The sequence below is a fragment of the Corylus avellana genome, chromosome 3 (genome assembly GCF_965113065.1).
Source record: "Corylus avellana chromosome 3, dhCorAvel1.hap1.2, whole genome shotgun sequence".
Classification (NCBI taxonomy): Eukaryota; Viridiplantae; Streptophyta; class Magnoliopsida; order Fagales; family Betulaceae; genus Corylus; species Corylus avellana.
The window spans coordinates 6,127,897-6,154,838 of NC_142492.1; the positions used below are offsets into that span (position 1 = coordinate 6,127,897).

The 26,942-nt window shown below is 36.0% G+C and overlaps 4 protein-coding genes across 4 annotated transcripts; 1 reads left to right on the forward strand and 3 right to left on the reverse strand.

The window, feature by feature from the left end:
• Positions 1-217: 217 nt before the first annotated feature.
• Positions 218-6,521, reverse strand: LOC132174975 (Rab3 GTPase-activating protein non-catalytic subunit). The gene is made up of 8 exons (XM_059586756.2): positions 6,025-6,521; positions 5,324-5,458; positions 4,846-5,037; positions 4,537-4,598; positions 4,254-4,411; positions 1,876-2,024; positions 1,648-1,791; positions 218-484 (listed from the first exon to the last, which is right to left on the reverse strand). Exons 1-8 carry the CDS (start codon positions 6,367-6,369, stop codon positions 308-310), a joined length of 1,362 nt encoding a protein of 453 aa, XP_059442739.1. The 5' UTR covers positions 6,370-6,521; the 3' UTR covers positions 218-307.
• A 1,156-nt stretch (positions 6,522-7,677) lies between these two features.
• Positions 7,678-9,673, forward strand: LOC132174698 (uncharacterized). Its single transcript, XM_059586341.2, has one exon. The coding sequence runs from the start codon at positions 7,821-7,823 to the stop codon at positions 9,570-9,572; it is 1,752 nt and encodes a 583-aa protein (XP_059442324.2). The 5' UTR covers positions 7,678-7,820; the 3' UTR covers positions 9,573-9,673.
• A 370-nt stretch (positions 9,674-10,043) lies between these two features.
• On the reverse strand, positions 10,044-17,783 carry LOC132174699 (phosphoesterase). Its single transcript, XM_059586342.2, has 11 exons — positions 17,330-17,783; positions 16,854-16,919; positions 15,472-15,534; positions 13,932-14,003; positions 13,681-13,737; positions 13,171-13,247; positions 12,604-12,685; positions 12,058-12,174; positions 11,053-11,180; positions 10,910-10,979; positions 10,044-10,357 (listed from the first exon to the last, which is right to left on the reverse strand). Exons 1-11 carry the CDS (start codon positions 17,714-17,716, stop codon positions 10,310-10,312), a joined length of 1,167 nt encoding a protein of 388 aa, XP_059442325.2. The 5' UTR covers positions 17,717-17,783; the 3' UTR covers positions 10,044-10,309.
• Positions 17,784-19,210: 1,427 nt separating this feature from the next.
• On the reverse strand, positions 19,211-25,127 carry TLP7 (tubby like protein 7). Its single transcript, XM_059585506.2, has 4 exons — positions 24,733-25,127; positions 23,694-23,781; positions 21,356-21,485; positions 19,211-20,093 (listed from the first exon to the last, which is right to left on the reverse strand). Exons 1-4 carry the CDS (start codon positions 25,057-25,059, stop codon positions 19,517-19,519), a joined length of 1,122 nt encoding a protein of 373 aa, XP_059441489.2. The 5' UTR covers positions 25,060-25,127; the 3' UTR covers positions 19,211-19,516.
• Between the last annotated feature and the right edge of the window lie 1,815 nt (positions 25,128-26,942).

Consider the following 26,942-nt stretch of genomic DNA (forward strand, 5'->3'; position numbering starts at 1 on the left):
AATTTTAAAATTATTATTTGATCAAAATATAATAATAATCAATCACAAAGCTTAATGATAATTTAAAAGTCACATCATCTTTTAAAAAACACAAAAAAAAAAACTTGTAGCATTACTCGAAAAAGAGACCAGACGGTTGGGTAGTTTGCGTCTTATGCCTATGACATTCTTAAATTTACAACAAATAATTTTTTTTTATTAAAAAGAAAGACACATCGACAAAATCAAATAGCAGCTAGAGAAATTAATATAATTTTTTTTTTGTACAGTAAATATCAGGAATAAATAATTTTTTACTATTTACAACTCAGTTAAGGGTTCGATTAAGGACTGAAATTTGTCCAGAATCTCCATTCAACAAGAAAACCTCCAAAGGGACATAAGGAGAGGTAGATGATCCAAATCTATAGGTGGGTTGCAGTATTTTGGCACCTTTCACACACTGAATAATTCGAAGACGCGGTCCAGTTCTCATCTGCCAGATCTGCAGGAAGTTCACAAAAGAAATAATATACTCAGAACCTCAATAATTTGGAAAAGAGTAGTAATGTTATTTTTTACACTCAGTTTATCATGACATGGTATGTTTTAAGTGATTTTTTTTTTTTTTTTTTTTTTTTAGTGGTTAACATAAGTTACTTAAAACACGACACATCAGTCGAATTTACTAATAAGAACCCATAGATAAGCGTAATAAACTAATTAAGGGCGTAAAGAAAATTTGAAGTCATCAACATCCGGGAGTGAGATAAATGATAAGAAATGAGTCTCAGAAATGTTTACAAAACTCAAGATTTTATAAATTGAGATTGTACAGGTTTGAAATGGCTTAGAGAGACGAAATACATTATTATCAGACTGCTAACTTTGTGAAAGATGAAGTAATTGCGTGACCCAGAAAACAGAATGTGGAAGATGAGATTGACCAAGTATGTTCAATAAAAATCATTTCCAAAAGATAACTCACTGCAAATGTCATGGTATGTTCTCAAAACTAAATTTTAAAGCAGAAAACAAATGGATGCAAAAGCAAATTAGTAAGATCAGAAAAATCTATGAAGTTGAACAATTTTTTTTTTTTTTTTTTTCTCTGTTAGTAACAAAAAATCATATTACAAAGATGGAACCTTACGAAACAGGAAGTGCACACAGGACTTATCTGAAGAATACAATCGGGAATGCCCTTAAGCCAACAAATTATCGACGACATTGATAGACCATCACCTAACAGATTTGAATGTTGCAAATTTTCCAATCATCATGGACTTCTAATCTCCAAGACAAGATTTTCTAAGGTGATTATACACCCTGGATACTATTAAGAACCACATCCATGGTTTAACAATAGCAATTAGCAAATGAAAGACCTGTCTTCCAGCAACTTTATAAATATGCTTGATTTTACAAAATTTTATGATCAAAATTCTTCCATCAAGTACATATGGTCATTACTATATATACATATATATGTGTGCGCGTGCGCTTGCACACGTGTTTCTGTATGTGTGTATGTATGTATACCCTGCTACGCTTTCGCTTATGAGAAATATTCTAATTGCCAAATACAATATCCACTACCATGGATAGGCATCAATGAATAGCTCAAATATAACTTCCATGAAAGGGAAAAGAAAAAAAAGAATGTACCTCAACAATTCCTTTTCGAGGTGCGTGAATAGCCAGACACAGACAGTAATCGCTCTTCACTGGTTCATAAGAACTGGAACTTGGTGCTGCAGTATCTCTATTAACTAGCATCTCCATGAATAGACAGCTAGCATCGCGATATCCCTGCAAATTAATTTAAATCCACAGTTAGGGAGAAACTTTTTACATCATAAATAAAATTACAATTTATGGATGTCAAGGGAAAACCTTCCATAACCGCACCACCACAAGTGCCTGAGTGTCTAAGAGCAATATACGACCAAGCGAATCTGTTATAGCAGCCAATGTACCACTAGGTGATAGCGTCAGCTTCTCGCCCTTCCTTGGATGATCCTTCAAACATGTCAAAGGAGAAGCTGCCACAAACCAAGTTGCCAGTCAGTGAGCCAAGAGGAATTTGTAGAGAGTTGAAAACAGGTGGTGAGTAGGATATGGGAAACCGTGAAGGAAACACCATGCATTGCATATGATAATGATTTTTGGTTTGATTCTTTTAGACCGAACCATGATGGTTCTTTGGTAATAAATTTTTACATGAATATGGTTAATTGATTTTAACCTAAAAGATATAACTATTGATTTATGTAAAAACTCATCAAAAATTGGATTAGGAGCATGGAGAATCGGCCAAGGTAGAAACTTCCATGGCCAAAAACTTTGTGCCAGTGATCCTATTTGATTAGAAAAATAGCATTAATCAAAAACCCAAAACCGGTTGCTAAGGAAATCTTTTAAACAAATCGATTTCTTGCAAATTTTAGTAAAAACGGAAAATCAATTTGTTTTCTAAAATTTTTTTTCAAAAAGTTCTTTAAAAAGGTTGTTGCATTTTAACTAAGTGATGGGCCTTAGAATGCATTTTAAGGTTAATTAGGCCCAAGAGAGTTAAATTGTAGTAATCATGTTTTAGGCCCTAATAAGGGTGTCATGGGCCTTATTTAAGGAAACTAGTTAGCATAAGGTCCAACTGGACCCTTCTTGGTCTTTTCCCCAATAAGAATAAAGCTTAAGTTAAAATTAGAAAATTTATTTGAAGTATTTTTTAAGCAAAATACAAAGTCAATTGCTCTTCGATCGAAGTTTGATAGATCGCTTTTCCAAATAATGAAATTTCACAATAAAATATTGAGATAAAAGGAAATAAAATATATATATTTTTTTAAATCAGGTCAAATCCACACACAAAAAAAAAAAGGAGTTAGAGAACCTTAGGATTGAACCCTAGCCTGTTTTAAAATAAAAGTAATGTTTTAGAAAATGGGGAAAAGTCAGGAAAGGTTGAGCTAATTTAGGTCTGACTTCTAACTAGGGTTAGTATGTTTAGCTTAAGGCTGACGTAACAGAACTTTATTGGTTCAGGTGTCTAGTAGTTCGGTCAACCTAGTACCAGCATCGAGGTAAATAGTATTCCTTACCATTTACTTAAATGCTTTATTTTCAGTCTTTTTAAATGCCTCATATGTTTTATGTCATTACTTACAATATTCCTTTAAAGCATTGCATAATTTTCTTTTTCTTTAAATTTCATGATTTACCTTAAATGTTGTGGAAAATTGAAAAAACTTTTAAAAGAGACTGACACATGCTTCATGTTATAAATTAGGAAAGTTTCTATTTAAGAAAACTTTCCAAATAAAGAAAGTTTTTGGAAGAGAAAGGAGTCCCCTTTACACATGCTTCATGCTATAAATGAAGGTTAAAACGTGTAAAAGTAAAGAATGAGCATGTGCTGAGGTGGAATAATATTTTAAGATATTAATTGGCCTAAGAAAGAGAGAAGGCACTACACAGTACTGGGATAGAATGCATCACATTATAGGTCATTTACGTGAAGGTATGGCAGCCCATTAACATGTTTTGCCACGTTGAGTACACCAAGGTTAATCAGGAGGCCCATTATGACTCTTCCCGCAGCCACGGATTGAGAACAAGTCTATCAGGATTGTGCACAACACCAGGCATACAGGGCGTAATAATATGCAATGCCATACTAAAAAGAGGTACAAAAAAAAGACTTATGAGTTCAGATTAAAAGCTTATTTCAAAGAAAAGTATTTTATGTTCTAAGCGGAAAGAGAAGAAAGGGAATCAAGCAATGTTGTTTCTATTGTTTTAATCAAAAGTTTTAGCCCAACCATTTTAATTTGGTTGGGAGTATTACATGTTGAGCTTTCGCTCATCTTTTGTTTTTCCCCTCTGAGGTTATGGAGCAAACAATCTAGGAGGCTCGAATGGATAGACTTAGGAGGGGGTCACATATGCATTGCTTCTTAAATTTATGTTGAGATTTTAATAAATGCCTTAGGGCACCATGAAAAAATTTATGACACTTAGGTTGCTTTATCTTGACATTTAAAGTTTCATGTTTGACCTAGACGCTTTCTGTATTTATGAAATAAAATTTCATTTAGCATTATTTAATAGCTCTGGGCTTCCTTGTAATTCCTTTGCACCTCTGAGGCCTTAGTTAACATACCTAGCCCTAATGGCCCAGGGGCATTACACCATCCTTCTTTAATTCTTTACTCTAGCCAAAAGCAACCATCATAACAATAACCAAATTATAAACAAAATCAATTATTTACCTCGAGCAAATGATTGAGGCTTCACATCTGATTTTCCAGGTGACGTTTGTTCACTCCGCCAAATCATTCTTGAGAAAGAAGCTATCGTTGAAAATGTTGCAGGCACGACTTTTGACAAAATAGCTCCCACTAAAGACCTGCTTTTGTCTTCTGAAAGCCTTTCAACAAAATACCAATAGAAAGGACAAATAACAAAGATATTACTTTGGCTGCAGGAGATAAAAATCACTTCATCATGAAAATAAATCAGCAAACATTGTATAGCAAGAAATCCCATCGCTACCTGAATGCTGAAATCACAGCATCCTCTCCTATGGCGACAGCACAGAAATAACGATGACTTGACTGCCCAACAATAAAAGCAGCTGAATTCAAATACCAGAATAACTTCAGAAATTTTCCATTATTTTATGAGACAAATTACCAAAGTTAGCAAGACAACATGACAGATACTTACAATACTATAATATGTTTCAAAAACCAACATACATCAGAAAATTACCACTGGTCAACTAAACAGAACCTTAACCTATCAACACGGCTTCTAAAGAAACCAACTAGACATTAATAAAATAAAGGGCATAGTTTGTACCTGGTGTTCCATCAGCGGTGGAGGCATTATGCCAGTGATTGCAGCATCAGCACAAGACCCATACTTGCTAACATTCCATAACTGAAAAGGTAATTTTCCATAAGGTGTTTCTGAGCCCTCAAAATCTCGCCTTTTGGGTTTCTGGTCCCAAAACTGAGTATGTGTTTCTTGAAACCATTGTTGCAGCATACTCTAAATATCAAGCATGAAAAGCATGTTATTAAAGTCATAATTAGTTAAGATCCCTGGTGGCTAGAAATATTATGTGGCACAACTGAAGAATTACTCTCAACGTAATCATTAAATATGACCTAATTATTTTCTTTTAGAAATCCATCAAAGACAAGAACTTGCTCATTTGCATCATACTATTTACTATAAGGATTGCATGATTAATGATAAAGCACACTTAGTTTCTGTCCAAAGATGAAATTGCTTCCAAAATCTTTATAGCTTGGCGAAAAATAATATCATCTACCTGAATATCAGAACCATCACAGCGAGCAACTACACCAGGCATGACAACACAAACCTCCTCTGAGGATGTGTCCTGGATCAAATCTCTCTTTGTTCCACGAACTCTTAACTTCAGAATTCGTCCCGGATATATCATCTGTAAGTAGACAAATAAATTATGAGTTTCACAATAAATATAACAATCTAAGCTCAGCTGCATCAAACTTAGCAAATCTGTACTAACACTGATGATCAAATGACATACATAAATATAAGATTTAAACGTTGCAGCCTTATAGATCAAACTAGACCAGGAATCGATGTACTGTATTCTATGCATTATTTAGTTTAAAGAATTTAAAGGCAACTCCTGCACTAAGTACAATTAAAACAATTACCTTAAAAGTTAAAAAGGTTGTATACTTGTAGAAGTATTAATGCTCAGTTGAGTCCAGGATTTGGTTTTAGTACAAATTGTTTACCCCATACTCTCCACAAGCAAATAGACGACGAAGATACAGATAAGACATTTTTGGGTTAGTGGGAAAATGCTAGAAAACGGATCAGAGAACCAAAAGCTGAATTGTCAAAACATCAGAAAGAACTTAATAAACTCATAAATTATCCCCCATTAGGGGTATTCCAATTTCCTTAATTTCCCAGATCTTTCTCACCAACCAAACAACATCCAAACCCAAAGGTCCGCTAATTCATTCCCCTCACCTGTTTGTGAATCAAATCACCGCCTAGAGAGTAAATGAGGAAATACCCAGAAGAGGTCCCGGCCACAACCACCCGAATCTCGTCGAACACCAACCACTCGACGGCGGTGATGTGCTCGGAGGCGATCGGAGAGAGATCGGGTCGGATCTTGAGGCGGGGAGCGTCGGGATCGGACCAACCGAGGACGAGGATAAGGGACCTGTTGGCGAGGGCGAGGGCGTGGGTGTCGAGCGCGCAGAGAAGGTTGGGGTCGTCCACCAGCCATCCCTCCTTCCCCGCGCCCACCTGGCTCAGCTCCTCGCACGCAATGCACCCCAGCTCCGTCGCATGGCTCCGCCTCCACATTATCTTCTTTTCCTTCTTTCTTTTTTCTCTTTTTTTCTACTTCAAATCAAACGACACCGAACCTTCTCCAAATTCCCCGACATCTATGATCTTTTGTATCGGGCTTGTCCCACAAGCAAAAGAAGAAGAAAATACTCTCCGCGCCACAAGGAAGAAAGGGATTAACAGCTGCGTTTGTTTTTTAAAAAGTATTATTATTATTATTATTATTAAAATAATAAATAAATAAAAAGGGACGGAGCAGATCAACTATAACTACTTGGGGTGTGTTTAAAATTACAATTTTGTAAAAACAATATTATTTTTAAAAGATATTGTAAAACATAAGACATTTAACATTGTAATTTAAAAAACACTTAATTTAAAATAAGAAGAAAAAAAATACGATTTCTATAAGCAGTCTAAGGGTGCTTATATGTAAAGACGCGAATTTAAATCAAAATCACGATTTTGCATAATAAATATTTGATAAAAAATACTTTTTAACATGTTTTTATCAAATACTTTTACGATTTTAAAAAGCAGCGATTTCAAAAATGCATTTTTTTAAATCCTACTTATTGAAATCATAATCCTAAACGGACCCTTAATACGAGTAACTCAAATCATACTAGTGTGAAAATTTTCATTGCAAAGTATATTTAAGAAGCCTAAAAGTGTTTTTAATACTCAAAAAGTATGTTTGAAAAAAAAAATAACCTGTTTGGTAAAGAAAATTGAAATCACTTTTAACTTTTAAGGGTACAAAAAGCCAAAAAATGGCAATGAACTTAAAAACTCAATTTCTTAAACACAATGCTCTTAGGAAGTATCCAACTACTTGAAAGTTTCCTAGTACCGGTTGAAAACTAAGCTGTTTGTTTTGATGGAAAATATCATTTATTTTTTATGCACCAGCTTTTTTTATTATTATTTAAAAAAAAAAAAATTTGTTGTACACTTGTACTTCAATGGTCTTTTTTTTTTTTAAATACCAAAAGTGCCTGTTGAATTGGCGCATACTTATTCTTCAAAAAAATATTCTAGGTGAAAACAAACGTAATATGGACTATTTTATTCACTACAACAGTATCTTTATAGGATCAATTTTTTTTTTTTTTTTTTTTAAATCACTTAAGCTATTTTCTTTGTTAAGGTGACGAACTTGTGCTAATTAAATTTTAATGGTCTAACTACTCATCAAGCAAACCAGAACTTGCTAGTTTGAAGGTAGTAATACTGACCAATTCCTACATATCTCAACATTAAGGTTGCACTGTCCTTTTTGCTAAAAAAAAATAATAATAATAAAAAAGACAAAAAAAAAAAACTTTGCTAGCGCAAGCGACACCGTTTGAGTTAGTAATTGCCACAATCGAGTTAAACGGCGCCGTTTTCGTATTACCTCTCTTTCTAACTAATAATCCAAGTCGGAGACTCCAATCTTCGTCTTGCAAAAAGAAAGAGGGAAGATGCTGAGTCACCAGAACCTCTTCCTCCCTAAAACCCCAAACCTAAACCCCTCTTATCCTCTCGTCCTCCCCAAACTCACCTTCCCAAACCCACGAAACCCCCGATTCTACGGCCAAAATGGTGTCCGGTGCATGGCGGGGCGCAGCGACAAGAAGAAGAAGAAGGGCGGAGGAGCGCCGCCGGGCCGCATCGAGGGTGACGCGGATTTCCGCCGTGCCGTGAAGGAGGGGGCGCGGCGGAAGAGCAAGAAGCTGGCCGAGTCCCGCTTCTACCGCCTCCACAAGAACCGCAAGAGCCAGAACCAGGCGGATAACTTCACTGAGGACGAGCTCCAGCAGATCGGCCTCGGCTACGACCGGATGGTCCGCTTCATGGAAAAAGACGACCCCAATCTGCGCCACCCCTTCGACTGGTACAAGTACGGCGAGTTCGGGCCCTACTCCTGGCGCGGCGTCGTCGTCGGCGACCCCATTCGCGGCCGCTTCTCCGACGAACGGGTGACCCTGATTAGCGAGGTGAGGGACCAGGAAGAATGGGAGAAGATTGAGCAGTTCGAAATGGCTTCAGATTACGGGAAAAAATTGAACGAAATGGATGGGACCAATGGATTTAAGCACTTCTGGGTGTTTGTGAGGCACCCCAGGTGGAGGATCCACGAGCTGCCGTGGCAGCAGTGGACGTTGGTCTGTGAGGTCGTCGTGGAAGGCGGTAAAGGCAGGTTGGACAAGTGGAATCTCATGGGTAGGTTTGGGAACAAGGCCAGGGCGCAGATTACCCAATGCGCGGCGTGGATGAGGCCGGACATCATCTACGTGAAGAAGCCGGTGTATCAGTGCAGATTCGAGCCGCAGGAGGATTTCTTGACGGGGTTGATGCCGCTGTTGGATCCGACCACGGAGAAGGAGTTCTTGTTCGAGTTGAAGAGCGAGGATGGGAGCGTGGAGATGTGCACTTATTTCGGCGGCTTGTGCAAGATTGTGAGGGCGAGTCCCAAGGCATTTGTCGACGATGTGGTGAAGGCGTACGAGAGGCTGAGCGACGAGAGAAAGTCTGAGTGCTTGGAGTTCCTGTTGAGCAATCATCCGGTGCTGTTGCTGCATCCCTATACAAAAGAGTGGAAGGCGAAGTTGGAGGAGATGGAGTTGGGGTGCGATGCACCGGAAGACGACGACGAGGAGGACCGTCGTGGTAGTGCCGGTGAGACCGAGATTGTAGATTGGATTGAGGATGATGGTGATGATGATGATGATGAGGAGGAGGAGGAGCAAGAGGATATAGTTATGGACATGGAGGAAGAAGAAGATGGAGATGACGAATTGGTTACTGAAAAAGAGGATTCGAGCGTGGAAGATGATAGTAAGCGTTGGGAGGAGGAGTTCAAAAAGGCAGTGAGCAGCGCCGATGCAATGGAGAAGCTAGCGAAACGGAGTGTGGAAATGACTACTAAACACTATGAGCAGCAGTTGGGGGAAATGGGAGAAGCAGGGCAAAAGGGGAAAGAAGAGAAAGTTAGAGAGGAGGATGATGGAGATGAAACCGCTATGAGGGGGAAACGGCCGAAAGTGAGCCCAGAGGAATGGAAGTATGCGGGTATTGGTCGATGGAGGAAAAGGATTAAGAAGAGTAGGATTCCTCCGGAGCTGTTTTTGCGAGCGGCAGTGCGACCCTTCACATATAGAAATCTTGTGAAGGAGATTGTTTTGGTGAGGCATGGAATTGTGGATGGTGATTTTGTCAGGAAGAAGGCTTGAAGTATTAGATTATTTGAATCCTGTTTTGTGGGATTTCATTTCTAGGATGATCATATTTTACGAATCCTAATGATAATATATTTTCATTTTTTGGGATGTTATTTTTCTTTAGCAACAAAATTGATTGGGTAATTATTCTTCCGAACATTTTTATTTTATTTTTTTATAACGAGGTACCTCTCTAAGGTAGAATTATCTCATATATCCATATTAGGTAAACTTTGAACCCGTGTAAAGCACCCCTTTCACACAGATCGGGTAATACTCTGATGAAACACTCAAGGAGATTTAAACCTTAGACCTCATGAACTACCAAAAAGACTGAGACTCTTACCACTTGAGCCAACTCCTTGGGGTTATTCACCTGGACAATTCGTTAACGGATCAATAATTATGTGTTTTTTTTAAAAAGAAGTCTCTAATTTTCAAATCAAAAGAGAAAGAGAGAACTTACTGCTAACAAGAGAGGAATTAATCAAGGGAAAATGCTATTCTACTTCATCTTATCTCAAAAGTTTACAGTAAGATAGCAATACACCATGATATGATAGGAAAACAACAAAAATTATAGAGGTGTGCTATTTAGAATTCTCTCAGCATTTTCAGCTGATGTGGCATGTCAATTCAGCAGAGAATGTTGAGAAAATGTTAAAAGCATTTCCCTAAATTAAAAGTCAAGATCATCACTAGTCATTGCGAGACTTTAAGCCTTCAGAAGCGGATGACCACTAAATTCCTCAGGCACCAAAGTATTCCTCTGGGACATAAAACTTCAAACCAATGGCCTGCAACAACAGAAAAAATTGCAGAGACAAAATAAACCTTCTTTAACCTAGAATATTTATGTGCATCAGACCACCTCTTATCTAATGCTAACTGAAGATCCAGGCCACTGCATACTAGGAAAGAGATAGTTTACCAGCCTTGCTGATGCACCATGAAAGTCCTAATTTCATAATGTAAAGTTTCCATAAAATACTAAATATCTAATTCCCTAATTTAAGTTATTTATAGAGAAGAGAAGTTATCTGTTATGAAATTAGGGAAACTATCGTGCAACTTCAGCAAATTTCCATTATGAAATCTATATTAAAAACATGGTTGAGAAGGGTAATGAAAAAGTTTAACTTGTCTGCATCAAGCATAAATAAATTGAGGACTAGCATGAACAGGAGAAAGGCAAATAAAAATTATGCAAGTTGCAGACGAAATAAAATAATTGGTTCAGAGAACACTTAAAACACAACATGGAATGGTAAATCAGGATTAGTAATTCAGTGCATTATAAAAAATAAAAATAAAAAATAAAAAAATAAAAAAATAAAACTATTTTTCACCTGTGCAAATTTAATGTCAGCATCACTGTGATCACCCTGTCTCCCAGCTGCATCACCAACGTAGAAGGATCTACAATGCAGAGATTCTTTTTAAATGTTATCAAACAAGTATCCAAATTAATTTAAATAGAAGGATAATTAACTGATCCATATCAATGGAAATGCCAGAGTTGAAGTGCTTCTCCATAATATGCCACATTCCCGGTTTGGGTTTACGAAAGGCATCAGCTGCTTGACGAGAAGATTCGCCTAACCCACAAGCTATGAAGACCTGCACAAAAACATAATAGCAAGTCAACTTGTACATTTGACTGGATACTTTCCATATCACTACGATCTACCATTATCTCATTGATTAACTTGACAAGACAAGGAATAAGATAGAGTCACCACACTGAAATGTTATTTTCTTTTGAAATGCTGCATTTATCATAGCAAGGCATTTATTCATTGAAAAAAAATTATCATAGCAAGGCATAAACAAAGCCAAACATTAACAGACAACTACTCTCAGATAGTTTGAATTTAATGGATACACCAATTAACAAAATGATCCAGAAACTTGATCCCTTTGAATGAACAACCACATAAACAGCTATGCATAGTAGAGTGGCAACAATTAAGTCCTTATTCAATTTTGAATTTATAGCTTACTAGTTCCCAAAATAATGTTCCAAGGCTTGATCAAGTTCTTAACAATTGTCCAGGAAAATAATAATAAGTCAGAAGCTTGAACTGAAAACATGCCTATATGTATGTCTCGCGTGATGATAAAAGCTTCACTTCAAAAAACAAAAAAACAAAAACAAACCCTACCACTTATAATGCACCAGCTTAGTGACAAATTCAAAATTCAAATCAGGAGAAAAAGAAAACTTAGAATAATTTAAAACTTAATGCGAAACTGGGATGATTTGATTGTCAACCTCTTAAAAAAAAACACTTCACCATCTAATGAGAAAAGCAACTTTATTATTTTTCTTCATGCACCAAATGCCAAGATTTCAAAATAAGGACATACTTGACCCAGACATCTCCAAGAATGACAGCAGAGTTCCAAATATAGATAATTTCACAGTTGTTACACGAATGAGCTTGCATTATTGATATCATCACAAATACCAATACAAAACTGTCATCTCAACTACCTGAATTGGTACAGTCACTTGCTTGATAAAATTGTCTAGGCGTCCAATTTTTGAGTCCACTGCTGCCTGTCTTTTTTTCTTATGGCGCTCAATATTCGACTCATTGGTGAAGATTACCTGATAGTAATATACATGATAATTACAAGAGAAAGTTTTCAGAAATGACAATCTGTCTCTCTTTTTTTTTTATATACAAGTAAAGAAATGACAAGGAAAATGAGAATCTGTCTCTTGAGGCTGCTATTTTTCTCTTTTCCTCATTTTCCTTGTCATATAACCAGTCTACTTAGTAACCATTATGTGAGGTTTTTTAAGATGAGAATATAATTTTGAAAAAGAAAAAAACAAAAAAAGAATACTTGATTACAGTTTGTAATGGCACATGGCTGGTTGTAAGGGTGTCATGTGGATCACGAACCTCCGTGGGGAGTGTTATTTTAGAAAATAGAAGTTAAGTTCAGGATATTTCCCCAAACCTCAAGACATGTTAGTGCAATTTACCCTGAATAAAATTTCAGCTAGCTTTAATGAAGAAAGGAAACAAACCAGTTTGTAGCCATCATTGTACAATTTCTGTAGCTTATCAGGAACTGAAGGATACATAAGGGACCAAGCATCTGCACCTCTTCTGAAAGTAGAACAGCATATTAGGTCGTCAATCAAGAAATTCAGATAACACTTGACTTTAAGTGAAATAAATTGTGCACATAAAAAAGTTTCCTTAAGCTTGCAGGACAACCCATCCAAAAGTAAGTTAGAGATGATATGATGGTGATGATTACATATGAAGAAAATTGCATCAATTGAGATCCAACAAATTCACTGCTGATGGTGACGAAAAATTTAGGATATCATAAAATTCTGTAATTCAATACCATGTATTGGATAATTTTCAACAATGTGTTCTTTTGACAACAGATACATGTCAGCACCATAGATTAAGTTCCAATCCTTGAGATGACTTGTTTATAAAAATGTCTTTTCCACCATTTTCTATTACCAATACTTGTTAGATTATAATGCTCTTATAACCTATACAACGAATAAACTTATGAAAAATGACTACATGTTTTCCAACATAAACGCCTCAAGCATATACAGATACAGCCATACTTATACACAGATGTATTCCCAAGAGTTCCATCAAAATCAAATGCTGCAATTTTATTTGAATCTTGAAGACCATCGTCCTGCAGAAAATGGAAAAACACATCAAGACCATGCAAAGAACATAAAACTGCTGCTTTTCTGCTGAGCATTCATAATCGATGAGGTTTAGACCAAAAACCTACAAATGCAAGTGAGATTTGGAACTTGCATTCTACATAATAAGCAATCAAACTGCCACTAAGAGCAGTAAAATAAATGTGTGTCAATGGGTAAAAAGTGCAGGAACCAGCACAGTTGACTAATCTTTGACTATGCATGGAACTTGAAAAAAAAATAATAATAACTCCAGCATCGCATTTATTCATTCGAGTAGCAGCACTTTGAAGTAATTTAATGCAGATTCTTGATCATTAATACATAGATTAACAATTATGTTTTATAATCTACACTCTTTATCCAGGACCAACAAGCTACCTAGAGAGACAAAAATCATATATAAGATTATAATCTCACCCGTTCCAGAAATATGATTGTCTTGAATGCCTTCCATTTTGGTGGAAGTGTAGCATCCTGAATGAGAGAATAAAATAAAAAATAAAAACAATATAGTAAAACTTAGTAGAGGGTGCTAAAAGTATACAAGAAAAAGAAGTATGATGCTACAAAGATTACAAGCTACAACCAAAACCTACTAAGACCACTAAAGCTGTGCCAAACCATTGGATTGTTAAAGAGAGAAAAGCAACAGTGCAAATGGATCATACTTTGTACTTGTTCTTGACATCTGAAACTGAGAAGGCTATATCTGAATTGGTTTCCCCATCAGATGTAGATAACTGCAAGCAATTGTGGGTAACTATATAAATGAACAAATTAACAATTTAATAATAAAAGGTGATCAAAAAACATTGAGAAACATGTACAATATCAACTTTATTATAAGAAGGCTGCAATACTCATCAGAAAATAAATTAGAAATAGGCCACCTAAGGTTACAGCACCAGGCCACATGATCAACTGCTTTTTACATGTGGCGGTACGTTGAAATCACAATTTTCATGAATTTGGTGCACTTTGTATGACCAAGCAAGTCCAGGGTTTATGTCTAGAATGCTCCCACCCACCCACACCCACAAGAAGAAAACATGGAATGGTTGTAGAAAAGTAAATGGTATGCAGCTAATGTAGTTGTACTTTTTTCTTTTTTTTTTTGGGTGGGGGGTGAATTCATCCGTGACAATACTTGCAAGTTTCAAAAAACAAGGATATAAAGTATAAAGTCAGCGGAAGCACAATCTAGTAAAACCAATTGAGTTTTAAGCCAACTATGTCTAGATCAAACTGATTTCAGACCACTATTCTGATAACTAGAACTTAAATCACTTCAATATTTGTCAAAACTGGACAACCATGACAATTTTTCAAGTGCCTTGGCTCAAATATTTGAGGTCCAGTCAAATACATGTCACCATAAAACAAGCATAAATTCCAGAACTAGTAAATATACCAATTCATATAACAATTTGTTCTCATAATCATGAAAGAATGAGGGAAGATCCAAAAGGTTGAAACTTGAAACATCATATATTTGATAATTGCAAACACAGCCACCTGCTACGGAAACAGGAACAGGAAAGATCTGGCAAATAGTAGGTGGAAAAAGGCAATATAATATGGAGATAATGGAAAGAAAAAATGCTGGACAACGATTTTGAACATGATCAAAATATCCAGCCAGAATTCTAACAGTGTGCTGTGTGCCAAAAGCTTTATTTCTGGACATGACAACTCTCAATGGGGGCATGGCTACGTATGTTTCTCTTCGAAAATTTAGTGTTAAACATATATGCCTGTCTTTTACTATCTAGTTGCATGCATAAGAACAAGTTTCTAAACAAAGATAAGTAAAACTTTTATAATTCGAAACTTGCGTGCCTTAAATGAAGATTGATGTCGGTTTGGCACAAGTATCACATCCTCAGAGGCTAAAAGCTCATGATAGGAAGTAAACTATGATACGAAAAGATAGAAACCTTTTCTTTAGGAATTACACATCAAAGATATTCCCTTAAGGTGTTGAAAGAGGGCTTCTTGGGAGGCACGCTTAAGCTTGGAAATGAATTTAGCAACTGCATTTGCAACTGTCTGATGCTAGGGTCCATGAACAACATTTGGGATACATGAAATTCTTATTAATTACAGCTGGTACCTCCAAATACTTGTAATTATCCAAGGAAGTGACGCATGAAATTACTGAATAATTATCATAATAATTTAACCCACTCCAAAAGAGTGTTTGGCTACCTTGGCTTTCTTTGCATCCCTTTCCTCTAGTTCATTTTCTTCACCTTCATCCCTTTTATGAACCTGTTTATGAAAGACAAAAAATAAAAAATAAAATCACAGGCACATAATTCTTAAGTAAATACAAAGTTGACAGGAAACCAAGTTTCCTCTAATACCACCGCTGTAACGACCCCCTTTGTATTCATTATTTATAGTTTTAACTCCTTAAAATCAATTACATATTTACCTTCATCTGGAAAAATGACAACATAATTATGAAATTCACAAGAAGAAGAAGAAAACGAAAAGGAAAAAGGCCACGTAGCTATGGCAGATGTTATCCAATAGACGAGGACACTCCAAATCAACCAATGACACAGCATATCATACAAAAATGAGTCTAATTTCACAGCGAGGTATAAAAGACACTTCGATATCATTGGGACAGACTGATAGCCATGCTTTAGTTTAATTCTAATTTCACTTTGAACTTTGGGGATGATGTTGACGAAGAAAATAAATAAAGTTGACAATGTAGGAAAGCAAAAAGTGGAGTGCGTTAGATATGGTGCAGGAAGGAGAGAAAAAAGGACATCAGCAACTCCCTTAATGACCTGAGAAAAACTCAACCACCTCACACCACAACGACCCAATCCCATCACTAACATCAACCACCACATCTCCACTAGAGCCCCCTAGTCTCAAAGCCAAGCACCCCACCATCTTTGAGCCCATGGCCAAGACTCCCTGAACTACTGAACACGGCGAGACACCAAGCCTATGCCAACAACACTTCAGGACCCAAATCACCCAAAATTGTACACAAAACGCAACAAGCATCAAACCCATCCACAAGCAAGGCCGATCAGCCCCAAAGGATGAGTTTGTAAAGAAAAAGATGAGGACAGAGGAGGAAGATTCGTAGTGATATGAATGAGTGAGAGTTCAACAATTATAACTAGAAAACTGCCATTAATGAGCCAAATTATGTTCCATGGTTTCAAAAGTTTCTAAGAACATGAACTGAAAATACAGAAAACACCAAAATGTTGTTCTCAAAAAACATAGGCATTTTGAGTTAGAGTTCTCAAAAAACTAAAAACAGAGAACACCAACCCAATCACAAGTTTGGTCCATATCTCAGTTCTTTTGTTCTTAAAAATAAAAAAACCATTTTTTGATAACAAATCCAATCAGGCCCATATTCCTTGCACTGTCCAAAGTATTAATTGAGAACAAATGTTGTTTACAACAGGGCCAATGCAATAATCTATGACATGAACCTAAGTCTGCATTGTACCAGAGCACCATGCCAGACTATCAAGCACATTTTCACGTCTTCCATATAATCTATTTCCCTTATACATTTTACAAACCATAGCATAAAAATCAATTCATACCTCTCCATCTGTTACAGACTTCGCAAATCTTTCCAACAAAGTCTCCAGCGCTTCCTGGTCACTTCTCTGTAAACGCAAACATAGAAGCAAAAATTAATTGAAGAGTTACCATATACACCAAGATCTTTAAAACAAAAATTAAAAATTAAAAAAAAAAAAATTAAAAAGATATCATACCCGATACACTGATATTACATTTCTTTAGCAAAATGCAAAATAATCGTAAACTCAGAACAGTGCATCCCTTGGTAATATTTTATTTATTTCTATATTTATCTTTTACCCAAGCATTTAGCATTATTAGCCAAATAAAAATTTAAAATTCAATTTAGTCTTAAAACCCAAAGTAGACAGGAAAACACGGAAGAGACTTCCGGAGTGTGTTTCGATTTCTTTTCCTCCACTTTCTCATCAACCAAACAAAGCAAAACCCAAACTCTAAACCCTAAAGCCAAATTCACAAAATACAACAAAACCTGCAGGGTCTCGAACCCCTTAATCTTCTCGGCCGAGTCAACCGAGGCAGCGCCGACCGGAAAGCACTCCAAGTGGTGCCATTTGGTCATGTCGAACCCTCGCGCGTCTCGGCTCACCATCCCCACCCTCAGAGCCTCCTTGACAATCGCTTTGGCGCATCCCTTGCACGAGGACCGGTTCGACTTCGCGTACTCAGCGACTACATGGGAAGAATTAGGAGGAGGCGGCGGCATTGGCGACTTCTGGAAGCAGAAAAAAGAAAAACGTTTCGGGTTTTGAATGCAAAAGAGGGAGAAACGTTTCAGAAAGAGTTGTGGAGAATTCGAAGCTTGGGAAAGGGCGATTGGGTGGGGGAAGATAGGGTTACGGGCCGTGAAGCAGAGCATAAAGGGAGGAAGATGGAGACACAGATGAGTTTTCCCGCCATTGGATGGAGGGATATATTTGCCTTGGTTTTTACCATTGCATTTTTTATTCATCTCTATTGAATTTTGGATTCATCGCCTAATTTAGATTAATTTGAGCTTTTGGGTTTAATTAAACTTAGATTAATTAAACTAAATAAAAAGAAAAATAATTTTTTAAGTTTTAAAGAATAATCTTAAAGAAAACTCTTTGATTGCAAAAACTCAATGAATGATAAAATGATATGAAGGAAAAAGAAAAACAAGTCTCTTATTTTGCCAAAACTAAAATATATATATATAATTTCAATTTTTTTATATTCATAATTTTAAAAAATAAAATAAATAAAAGGGTCCACCCAAACGAGTTCTTAACCCAAATGAGCCCTTAACCATCATTCCAACTAAGATATTCACTTTCCTCTCAACTTTCTCTATTTACAGGACTCCAAACAAAGTACTTTACACACCCTCTTCAATTAAAGTGCAATTTATAGTTTTTTTTTTTTTTTCATAATTATTTGTTTACTTTTGTTTGAGTTTATGATCGACAAAGATATGGCGGGTTGTTAACCGAGCTTCAAGGGTATCAAAATGTCGTGAACTCCCCAAACAAACAATGTCAATTGCACAAAACGTCTCGTTAGCTCTAGAGTAGATGACATCGTTTGGTTTGAAATACTGAAATTAAATTTATACCATCTATTTTTTAAGGAAAATGCTAGGTGCTCTCTTGGTCTTAAATAAATATTATTTTTTTAAAATTAAGTGAGAAATAATGTCAACTCTTTTTAGAAAATAATATACACTTAAGACTAGGTGGAAAGCAAGAAAACACTAAGAGAGCACTTAACTTTCCCCATTTTTTAACCCTCCTTCCCCTTCCAAAACCTTATTTTATGTATGCATCATCTTCTTCATCATCAATATTTGGAAAAGGGACTTCATATTTAGTAGCTTCAAAAAATCCGTAAATGCATCCATGCAGTGAAAAGAGGGCAAGAGCTGAAGTTATCTATCTCCACTCTCTCTGTCGCCAAATCAGATGTGGTGGTTGGTGATGGAAGTGGAGATATTCATATGGTTCGTTTGTTTAATTTTTTTTTTTTTTTTTCTTTCATAAATTTGAAAATTTTTAAAAAAATTTATTTGAGCTCTGAGTATTTGCTCGCACAGGGTTTACCCCTTGGCGAGCCGAGCTCGAACCCAATTTCTCAGATCGTCACGGGCTCATGCAGAACGTGAACGAGTTAAGCTCAAACAAGGGGTACTCACCCAAGTTCGGCTCATTTACACTCCCATAAGGATAATTACGATGTTGTTAAGGAAAATGTAGTTTCTATGAATGATGGTAGCAGTGAAAATGAATCTCTACCGATGGTTGTAATGGTGAAAATGCTATCTCTGTCAATGCTATAGAGAAAGAGAGAGAGAGAGAGAGAAGATACATATAAGCTCACATCTTACTTGCAAAGATAAGGGTACAACCTTTAAATCCACATTTTAATAATTATTTTACAATTTACACAAATTTGCAAATGTGCAAAATAATGTAGATTAGAAAAACCAACATGCTCGCTGGTTCTAATATTTGTTTGCTACCCAATAATTTCAGCAAAAGTCATTGTCAAAAGCATACAATAGCAACATGTACATCATAATCCCCCCCTTCACCAGCCACTCAAAAGCTATAGATAGTGATGTAAAGCAGATAAGTTAAATTCAAAACATCCACGGGCACCACTTTAGGGATAATAAACATAATAATAACACCAGGATATCTTACTCACACGCCAATTTTGTACCAAAGCTGGTCATGCAAATTGCAAATGCTTGGAAAGCTGACAAGGGCTGCCTATAATCCATGGTGAAGATATCTTCTCCCACCTTCCCAAACTGAAGCAGAACTGTTTCCTCATCTCCTTTTCCTCCTGGCTGACTTTGATCAGCTATTGCAACCAGTTGAAAATTCTTCACTGATGCTACTGTCACACGACCATGGAAATTCAGACACCAGCACTGCAAATGCTCATGCCACCTTGGAGCTTTGTTCCTTAAAACTGTATATCCAGAAGTAGATGACTCGGGTTTCTTCACCGTTGAATTGTCAGGAGACCTGGCATTGGCAGTTTCTCCTTGCGATGGGAACTTCATTGAACAAACCATCCTCCTTGGACCTCTAGATTTCAAAAGGTTGAACTTATAAGAGACCTGCCCAATCTCAAAGTTGCCAGCCGGAACTTGGGGGCAAATTTGCTTGCTTGCAAAACGGCGGCTGCCTCTACTACTTGAGGGTTTTGCACCATTGTGTGGTGGCTGGCTGTCATAGATTGTAAAATTTGTGCCAAGGAAGTCCGAGCTGCAACACATTTCCAGTCAAATGAGAATGCAAACAGAACATGTTTTGGTGCAGCAAAACCTGTTTTCTTTTTGACAGATCCATCAATCAAGAATGCTGAATCGATTACCAGACATCAAAAATTTTCACCAAAGAGAGGAAAAAACAAGAATGCTGAATGGATACTAGACATCACAACTCTTCACCAAACAAAAGAAAAAGCGATAGAGAGAGAAGTGATAATGTAATAACCTTTTGCATGTGTACTGGATATTGTCAAGTGTACTTTCCTATCTACTGTGTTTGGACCCACCACAGGCACAAATATCAATTCAATATATTCACCATCTATCTTAATTCATTAACAAAAAGGAGGCTGTTTCCTCGTGCTTTTGCTATGTAAAGTGTCATGTACACTTATTCCAATATTAAATTAGCCAACTTATATATAAAAGCGATAGCTTATGTACATACTAAAATCAAGTGAAGCACAACCCCTTCAAGGGGGGCCAAACTTTAATTGCTAGCCAATACCATTGACACAAATACATTGGTCAAAATCTTACATATCTACGTGCTTGCTCATCCTCTTGAGCTTCACTCACCCTTATGACAGTCATACGTGGGATCTCCAACATGTTAAATTAAAATAAATCAACATTCTAACACATCACAAAGTTGAGATCAACTACCTCCTGCTTATCGAAAATTACACTCACCATTTCCCTCACTGTTTCTGTTGTAGGGGAAAGAGGAGTCTATATACATAATAGTTATAAGGAAGAAAAAGGAAATATATAACAAAGTACAAGAAAAGTAGCACCATGTTCAGTCATTGCACCCACCATACAAATTACACATCAAATTACCACTTCAAAGATCCACTGAGCAGAAATTTCCAAGGCAGACACAGCATATATTAAAAGTGACTGATTTGATTTCCACAGTTGCTTGCTAAACTAATATTAAGATGTATAGCAGCTCAACCTCTGAAAGATCAGAAGCAAAGTATATGACATTAACAAAAAGTAGTTGTTTTTGCTTTAAACGATAGCAAAAATCCCAAATGGCCTCTAGTGCAGAGTAAGTTCAACCAAAAGATGCACAACTGTAGTAAAATACTTTTAAGAGCCCAGTATTTATCCACTGACTTAAGATACACTCTACGAAACTTGCACTAAAAAAATTTACTTTCAAACTTAGCCTGCAGATAACAATAGCTGTAATCCAGCAAACACACACCAAATTAGTAAACACCTCATCTTCTTTAAACAACGTCTTACCTTAACTTTCCAACATAAGCATTACTTCCTTGAGATAGGTCATCAGCATCAAGTGATATAATATACTCAGTATGTGCACCGTTCCTATGCCTTCGTGCTGCCAAGAGAAACTTTCCCTTATCTGTGAATGCTGGGAAGAAGGAAAAGAGAAACTCAAATGAGCGACAACATCAACTATTTGCATTGTGTAATTCTGAAGAACCGACCATAAATGAAGCAGTATAAAGTAAAAGAATTAAGGTACAACAGTTTATATCTGACCGAAAGCTTTAGCAACCTAAAATCACAATCAGGTAATAAGTGGTCTAAATTTGTAATTTTCAAAATAAAAAATCTGAGAATTTGTTGCTTGTGTATTCATAATTTTACATTCCGATAACTTGTTTGAATCGTTTACCTTCAGCATGAACTGAAGGCACTTTGACATTGCCTCTTTTCAGACACACATAATCTCCTGAATACCATTAGAATCATTAGAAGTAAATAGAAGGCTACAATTCCCAATTCAGAATAGATGCTTATATCAAAAGCTTTGGAGTTCAACCGCATTCAAAAGCCCCAACATCCACAAACAATTCCCTTTGTAAACACAAGATTTTGATGTTCAATGGACCAGAATTCCAAATTGGTCCAATTTAGAGCAACTAGATGCAACCTTCTTAGTTTCCTTCTAAGAACTCTGTATCGTCCATTTGCTTTTAAGAGCTCAATGCTCAAAAGACTTGGCTTCTACATCAACAATTATGATTGACCAATGCAGCATTACATGCTTTTTACAAGAAACTGTGAAATCTTCTCCAAACTTGATGACCATGTTGTATGACTTCACTTTCTCATCATTCAAAGGGCCATTAAGAAAAGATCAAACTGTAATCAAAAGCCAAAGGCAAAACTCCCCAAATTCTTCACACTCTGACATTGTACACAACATAAGTTTCCCATAACAACAGATCATGCCGCAGCCTTTGTAAATATTCCACTTTCCACCTATCAAAAAGCCTTCAGGAAAAAATGTATAGTGAAATCTCATAACAACTTAACTCTACAATATTTCCATATGTATCAACCCAGTAATGTGAAAGAAGCTTAGAGAGAAGGTGAAATTAACTGCTTGTTCTCAAGGTTGCTTGAAAATAACAAAAGTTGAAAACTTGTAAGAGCCAAAAAGAAAATGATGCAGACCAGAGGGACTGACATCACTATCGAAATAATCCAAACTGTATATTTGCACCAAGAGCAGCAGTGATTATCAAAGTTACTTTCGGTTCCACCAATAGCCACCAAGCATTACCCCACTGTCTTTCAAGAGCATTGCAAAATTACAGAATGAAGGACATGCAACATAAAAGTCCTGGCATTTTTGCAGCACCATTAACTCAAACAGAGGTTCCAATCATGGTAAAAGACACTGGACTCACCCCCCCCCCCCCCCCCCAACACAACCCACACATTTTCTCTCTTCATCCAACCATTCCTTGCTGGATGCTTCTCTTTTTAATTACCCTAAAAAAAAAAGCATTCAGGTACGAGTTTGATCCCTAAGAACAATGTAACGTGATGATGCCTAAGTGGCAGGTGATAGTACTCATCTGTTAAGACGTATTTTTTAGTGCCACTCCCTTTTTCTTCAACACATACCCAGCGGCTCTTGAACTGAGAACCTCACCCTCCAACACACTCTTCTGGGAGAGGCAGTTCCATTGAGGCAGAGCTCATCGACTTAAAAATACCACTCCCTTTAAAAAAGCTACAATAAAAACCTGTTAACTATTTATTGCTACAAGTACATCCAAGCATGAAGCTTAATTCATATAGCCAACCAACATGCAAATTTCCTTGAGATCACCTCGAAGTAACACACTCCATACCAGAAGACCTTGTGCTTCTATTCATGTAACGGCATGTATCATAACCATCTAATATTTTTTTCCCAGATGTAACAAAATTTAAGATAAATAAATAAAAAAGAAGTTGGCGATCAATTTCAGTTTTGACAAGCCAATATCCCATTTCATGATTTCTTTGAAATGAAAAGAAGTCTAAGACTAATAAATGGAAGAAAGCAACTTTATAGACAATCTGGAATGGTCAGACTCAGAATGAGTCAAGTCAACTCATGTAAGGAGTTGTGAATAATACAAATGTGCCCACATTTATCCCTACCGAGATGAAAGTCAAATTACAGGTTTGACATCTTGCCAAAAAAAAAAAATCACAAGACAATCAGATATAGTCCTCTGATTTTGGTTTAGTGACATACACGTCAAGATTTTCTCCAGTCAATGTAGCACCAGAGAAAGCATAGAAGGCAATGGTGATCACACCAATATATACTTACAGGGAGAAAGGGCGAGATAAAGGTAAAACGTTGACGTCTTCTTGTTCCTTTTTATAAGACATTGATGTGGGCATTCGCGTGGGCCTGGCTGCAATTAATAGAAAAATAATAAGACCCCCAATCCCTTCATTTACTGATAAATGTCATGAGACCCAATATTGATCAGGATGCTAAATAAACAAACCAAGAGCAGATTGATCAGAAAAACCATCTCCCATCAAAATGATGACCAAAACACAGCATGCATCAAATGTGTACCAAGGCACAAAAGCTCCCCTTCTTCCTTGTTTCACATTGAAAAAAAAAATTCCCAAGCCAGAAAATCCTGTTTCTGCTACTTACAGCATAAACAAGTTCGTTCTTACTGAATATGATGGTGAGTGCGACTGATTTACAGGGGAATCAAATACGGCGTTTCCATCTACCAGAAATTATTACCAGGGAACAAAACTCGGACATAGTTCTCGAACAAAAGCGTGTTTTTGAAACATATGCACACAAAAATTAAAACAAATATCTTGGAGTGTTTTAATTTTTTATTTTTAGTTTGAAAAAGTATTCTAACGTGAACCATTTTTGTGTTTTAGGTGTGTTCTGTGTTTGAGTTGTCTGTCAATGTTTTTGTTTTTAGAAAACAAAACAAAACAAAGAAAAAAAGAATTTTAACAAACGGAGTCATAATCTTTCGAAATATTGTTTATGTCTACATAACAATTACCAACAAGTCAGCCCCAGCTTCAAGATTCGAAATTTTAACTCTTTTGGAAAAATCAAATTCCGAAACATTAAAGAAATGCAAATCGTTTCAATGTTTGAAACACCCAATCGAAACAAAAAAAAGTTTCAAAATTAAACGAAAAGGAGATTCAATTCTCAGATCCAAATACGAAAAAAATATATATCAAAATCAAACCCCTGACAATATAAGATCCGCTAAAACAAGCACAATGCATCACCAAAAAGATCCAATTTCTGCCAATCAGAATTCCCATGTTCTAAACAGAAGATAGGAATAGTATCTCATAGTTCCAAGGAAAACCTGTTTGAGACAAGAAGGGAAAGTGATAATGCCACTGAGGGAAGGCGGTCTAACGATCTCCTTCGTGATCTGTCTCCAGCGCTTACAGACACAGGCGCAGGCAACGACGTTCTGGCGGAGCGGCCATTCGCCGTCGCTCGACTCCACGCGCCGTATGATCTCCGCCAGGAGCTCCGGCAGCATGCCCGCCCATGACCCCTCGGGCTGCGCCGCCCCTGACCCCACCGCCCCGTCCTCGGCGTCGCGGACCCGCCCGCTCCTCTCTACGCTCAGTTCCCTGAATGACTTGGAGAATTTCCGAGAGAAAAAGCTCCTTCTCAGAGACATCGCTATTCCGCGTCCTCACAGCCCAGAGAGAGAGAGAGAGAGAGAGAGAGAGAGTTTTGTGCTGTGAGGCTGCGGATTGAATCGTAAGAAATTGATAATGGCGATGATATAAGTACGAGCCTGTTAGAGAGGTGGAACGTGACGGACGAGTGAAAGAACGATTTTTAGCCCGTCTTTATCCCTTCAGTAATTATTAAATACCGAGATAAATGTTTTACTATTTAATTAATAATTAATTTTTTTTTTTAAAATAATAATTACTCGTAAAAATTCCCCTTTGAGTTTGGACGCAGAGTACTCGTTAAAGATGCTCAGATGGTTACGTATTTGCCCTCGGCCCCACATAGGAATATAATTTTTCTTGATTTGACGTGAAATTGAGAGGAATTATTTTATATTTTATTTTATAAATATACTAATATATGTTGTTATATGATTAATATATTATTGTTTTTATTTAAAATAAGAGACAACTTAATTGAAGATTCCTGAATTTTTATCTGATTTGATAAACGTCTTAAAGTTTAAAAATCTCTCAATTTAGTCTCCTGAACTTTTAATTGCAATCAATTTAGACCCCTTTGTCAATTTTAGCCGTTAAAAATACTTAAAAAAAAAGACTAAAATATCCATGATTTTCGTTTTTTTTAAATAAAAAAAGTTTTGGAATTAAGGATAAAGTTGGAATTTTATACAAAATTCATAGGTATAAACTTTATGTAACATTTAAAATCAGACGGAGTGGTCCACATTGAAAGCAATTGAAAGTTTATGAGACAAAATTGAAAAATTTTAAAGTTTGAGAGGTTTATCAAATCGGATAGAAATTCAGGGGGTCTTTAGTGAAGTTACCCATTAAAATAATGTAATATCATGTATATCATTACTATATTTATAAATTAAAATATAAATTATTAAACAATTTCTAATGGAATGGAAAAAAAAAAAAAATCCCATTCTGTATTACAAAATTCCATGTGAAATAGAATTAGTTGGATGTTAATTTTGGATTAAGCAAAGGTCTTTACGGTCTTTGGCACGCATTATATGTTCAATAAAGGTTTGCGCATATATATATATATATATATTCGATTAAATAGACACTAAGTAAAATTATATTGAATTTACCTAATTAAGCACAATAAAATAAACGACAAAAAAAAAAAAAAAAAAAATTCATGAGATTGAGATAAGATTCTTACAATCTAATTCTGTTTGGAATAAGTTAAGGTTTAAAATACTTAAATTAAGAACAACTTATCTTATCTCAAATTCTATCTGTTGTCGTTTCTCTTTACTAAAACGCTGTCCTAATTTGTCATTATCAATTTATACTGAGCTTTGTAAATGTTGATTCTTAATAGGAAAAAAAAAAAAAAATCATAAAAATTCATGAACTACCATGCAATTTGAAAAAAAAAAAAAAATTCTAAATTTTAAAATCTCTCAATTTCATCCTCCAAACTTTCAATTTAATGCAATCTACCCCTCCATCAGTTTTTTAGACCTTAAAAGTGATGAAATGACATTTTATACACCTATAAATTTTATAAAATTTCAAATTTACTCTTAATTTCAAATTGAATTTTAAAAAATAAAATAAAAACAAAAATTGAAAGGTAGTTTGATCTTTTTAGTGGTTTCCGTACGGCAAAAATTGATGGAATTGGGTCAACTGCATTAAATTGAAAGTTTATAGAATGAAATCTAGAGTTTTTAAAATTTATGGGGTCTTCTAAAAACGTGTGTTCAAGTGTCCTAAGTGAAGTTATAAAAAATAAAAAGTATTTAAATTTTCTGTTTTTTTATTTTTATTTTATTTGATCATGAAAGAAATTAACGATCAAAATTGGTGGGAATTGCTTGATATTTTAGCTGTTTTG

Excerpts from the sequence above, each read along its gene's own strand:
- LOC132174698 (XM_059586341.2), top strand. The coding sequence starts at position 7,821 with ATGCTGAGTCACCAGAACCTCTTCCTCCCTAAAACCCCAAACCTAAAC.
- TLP7 (XM_059585506.2), bottom strand. The coding sequence starts at position 25,059 with ATGTCTCTGAGAAGGAGCTTTTTCTCTCGGAAATTCTCCAAGTCATTC. Across the intron at positions 23,782-24,732 it reads TCCCTTCTTGTCTCAAACAG|CCAGGCCCACGCGAATGCCC; the intron begins GTTTTCCTTGGA and ends TATTAATTGCAG. Across the intron at positions 21,486-23,693 it reads TTATCTCGCCCTTTCTCCCT|CATTCACAGATAAGGGAAAG; the intron begins GTAAGTATATAT and ends CCTTCTTCCCAG.
- LOC132174699 (XM_059586342.2), bottom strand. The coding sequence starts at position 17,716 with ATGCTCTGCTTCACGGCCCGTAACCCTATCTTCCCCCACCCAATCGCC. Across the intron at positions 11,181-12,057 it reads AAGTGACTGTACCAATTCAG|GTCTTCATAGCTTGTGGGTT; the intron begins GTAGTTGAGATG and ends GTTTTTGTGCAG. Across the intron at positions 10,358-10,909 it reads CTGACATTAAATTTGCACAG|GCCATTGGTTTGAAGTTTTA; the intron begins GTGAAAAATAGT and ends CTGTTGTTGCAG.
- LOC132174975 (XM_059586756.2), bottom strand. The coding sequence starts at position 6,369 with ATGTGGAGGCGGAGCCATGCGACGGAGCTGGGGTGCATTGCGTGCGAG. Across the intron at positions 5,459-6,024 it reads GTGATTTGATTCACAAACAG|ATGATATATCCGGGACGAAT; the intron begins GTGAGGGGAATG and ends GTCTACTTACAG. Across the intron at positions 4,412-4,536 it reads GCTGTGATTTCAGCATTCAG|GCTTTCAGAAGACAAAAGCA; the intron begins GTAGCGATGGGA and ends TTTTGTTGAAAG.